Genomic DNA, 3,373 nt, shown 5'->3' with positions numbered 1-3,373 from the left:
TAATTTGAATGAATAAATTTTGATGACCTTCAGATGCATTTATTAAATTTGAGAATAATTGAAGTGTATAAACATTATCATTTTTTAACTGCAAATATAAAGATCTGTACAATTAGTTTATAACGTAACATTAAAGTGTAACTACACTGCTAAAAAAAAATTGGGATAGAAAAATTTTGGGCAAAACTTGATCAACTTCGGTTATATTAGCTCCGCGAAGAATCATCGTATGATGATGAATTTTTTTCAAATGAAAGCTTGAAATCTCTATTTTAGGGTACTATAGGTCGATTTTAAATTTAATGCACTCCTGCTACTGTAAATTCTAAAATCTGATAGCATTTGTTATATTGAAAATTGTAAAGTTTGACGGAGTGCGTGGATTTGCAAAAATTTTTCTCGGGAATGCGGTTTGCAGTGTCATAAAATTTGAATCTTTCTCTTTAATTTGAAAAAAAAAAAAAACAAATTGCTACGATTTTTTCCACAAAGTTATAGCATTTTAAAGTAACCTTTGTATTTTTCTCATGTATGGTCGGCATTATCCGATGTGCACCATAGGGAGATTGGCAATCGGATTTTGTACACTGTGTGTGTATGTGTATATGTTTTACATACGCCCACGTATACACAATGTATAAAATCCGTTCGCCAACCTCTCTACGGTGCACATCGGGTAATGTCAACTATACGATATAAGAAAAATACAAGAATTACTTTAAAATGCTGTAATTTTGTGAACAAAAATTGTAGCAACTTGTTTTTTTTTCAAATTAAAAGAAAAGGTTTCATTAAAGGGAAAGGTTCAAACTTTGAGGCTGCAAACCGCATCCCCGAGAAAAATTTTAGCAAGTCCGTGCATGCCGTCAATCTTTGCAATTTTCTGTATGGCAAACATGCTCTCAGATTTAAGAGTTTACAGTAGCAGAGATGCATTAAATTTAAAATCGACCCACAGTACCCTAAAGTAGATATTTCAAGCTTTCATTTGAAAAAAATCATCATCTGTATACAATCATTTTTCGAGAAGTTACTGTTAGTCGAATTTGACCAATTTTTGCCCAAAATTTTTCTATGCCATAATTTCTTTGAACAGTGTATTTAACTGTAGAAATATAAAAAAGTATTTACTGTACAATCTAAATAGTTGAAGATTTTCCAGAGCCATTAAGTACAAATTTAATATCAAACATAATAAATTCATAGCGAATACAATAGAGCAGATTAAATATATATTTGATAAATTATTCATAGTTTTTAATAGCTTAATTGATTAAACTTACAATGCAATATATTTAAGCATATAACAATTATAGTGTAATATAATATACTCTGTGTGTATGTGTAAACATTTAATCATGTAAATCTTAATAATTTTTAAGAGCAAATTTTTATTGAAACTGAACATTTTAATAGTATATATATATATAATTTTTGAGATAGAATAAAATAAATAAATAAATTATATTCTTTAATTTGGCACACGTCATATTTCTAAGTTTTTACACACATATGATTGTAACACGGCAAATTATATTAAAACAGTCTTTCCGATTACAAATATCTTGAAATTGTGATAACGTTATAAACTATTTCTAAAAATTTGAAATTAAATTAAAGAAAAATTACAAGAAATGATAATTTTTTTCTCTTTAAAAATTTTTCAGTAAGTTTTTTCAAACTACGTGAACAGTTAAATTTTATTCTTTTGTTTGTGACCTTTTGTATATAGATAAGCATTGCATATAGATAAGCATTTCAAATTACTAACGCTAAATTAACTAACGTTTAATACAATTATTTTCATTTCATTATCGCCATGTACAGTTTGTGGGGAGATGGCACAGGTATAAATTGCGTCTCCGCGCAGAATATCGATACATTAAAAAAACGTGCCTTAAAGTTGTCGTATTTGTTAACTGACAGTTAAAATGTCACCATCGATTGTCTATTCTTTTATTTTGCTATGTCTTATGACATGGATAAAACCCGGCCTGTTTCAACAACCAACCTGTAACGTTCCACCTGAACAACCAACCTGTAACTGTAAATATACAATTTGTTTTCTATATATTATATTTTTTAACACTACGTAAACGCGTAAGATAATGTCATTGAACGTATACAGGTAACGAAAAAGTAAACCGACAGTTCGTGGATGCTATTAAGCTGCGCCATTTTAAATGGTTAGTATCGAAAAATTCCGAAACCATAATTAGCAATAATAATAAACAAGCATTTTTCAGTGACGGAACGTTTGCGAACACCCCCTATTCAATTACATATCCACAACCTATGTTACCGAAATTAGACACGAGAAAACAAACAACTATTTATATTTTTGGATTTCCACAGACTATGGAGAGCAATGCTACCAAGATAATGATAAAAGGTATTTTATTTTTATAATAAACAAATAAATTATTATAAAATCAATGTAAGATTATGTAAATTGAAAGGAGTTAAAAAGGGGCCGATTTTGGCCCCCAAAGATATAAGTAAAAATAGTGTTTTTTGTAAATTTTGATCTCTTGAATATGATAGAATCATTAAATAGTTCTATATCGTATTCAGGAGATCAAAATCTATAAAAAATACTATTGTTTTTACTTACACCTTTGGGGGCCAAAATCGGCCCTTAACTTCCTCTTTCCTTATTAAAGAAAAAGCCGATTTTGGTCCCCAAAGGTGTAAGTAAAAACAATAGTCTTTTTTATAGATATTGATTTCCTGAATACGATATAGAACCATTAAAAAGTTCGTAGCGCTTGGGGAACACCTTGAAAATTGAGCATAAACACAGCGTTTTTACTAAATACGCTGTGTTTATGCTCAATTTTCAAGGCACTACGAACTTTTTAATATTTCTATCGTATTCAGGAGATCAAAATTTATAAAAAATACTACTATTTTTTACTTACACCTTTGGGGATCGAAATCGGTCCCTCTTTAACATCCTCCCTTATTTAAAAGTTTACTGACTTTAACGAAAATGTCGCAAAATGAAAAAGAATTGAAGGTCTTGCCGCAACAGTGAGCCAGTCCACATTTTATAACTTTTTATAAAAATAAATAACGGAGAAAATAAATTTTTAAAAATTTACTGACTTTAACAAAAATGTCGAAAAAGAATTGAAGGTCTTGCCGTAACAGTGAGTTAACTTACATTTTATAACATTTTATAAAAATGAACAACGGAGAAAATGAACTTTTTAAAGTTCATAACTTTAGTGTTTATTTTCTCTGTTGTTACAAAATATGGGTTAGAGCCCACTGTTGCAGCAAGCTCTTCAATTGGCTCACATCTTTGCCACGCCGTGACGATCGCTCAAGCAATAAATCGTAATTAACTTACATCCTTATCCGTTTTAAA

General features: G+C 29.5%; 1 protein-coding gene across 1 annotated transcript; it reads left to right on the top strand.

Annotated features, from left to right (window-relative positions):
• Nucleotides 1-1,882: 1,882 nt before the first annotated feature.
• On the top strand, nt 1,883-2,392 carry LOC105454304 (the record flags this gene model as incomplete). Its single annotated transcript, XM_011696853.1, has 3 exons — nt 1,883-2,046; nt 2,129-2,186; nt 2,247-2,392. Coding segments are annotated over exons 1-3 (319 nt in total), but the record flags the coding sequence as incomplete, so codon positions are not given.
• Nucleotides 2,393-3,373: the final 981 nt, after the last annotated feature.

This window comes from Wasmannia auropunctata, unplaced genomic scaffold (assembly GCF_000956235.1).
Source record: "Wasmannia auropunctata unplaced genomic scaffold, wasmannia.A_1.0 LD335987.1, whole genome shotgun sequence".
In the NCBI taxonomy this organism is placed as follows: domain Eukaryota; kingdom Metazoa; phylum Arthropoda; class Insecta; order Hymenoptera; family Formicidae; genus Wasmannia; species Wasmannia auropunctata.
The sequence above is the reverse complement of the archived record's forward strand: the minus strand, read 5'-3'. Positions and strand labels throughout refer to the sequence as shown.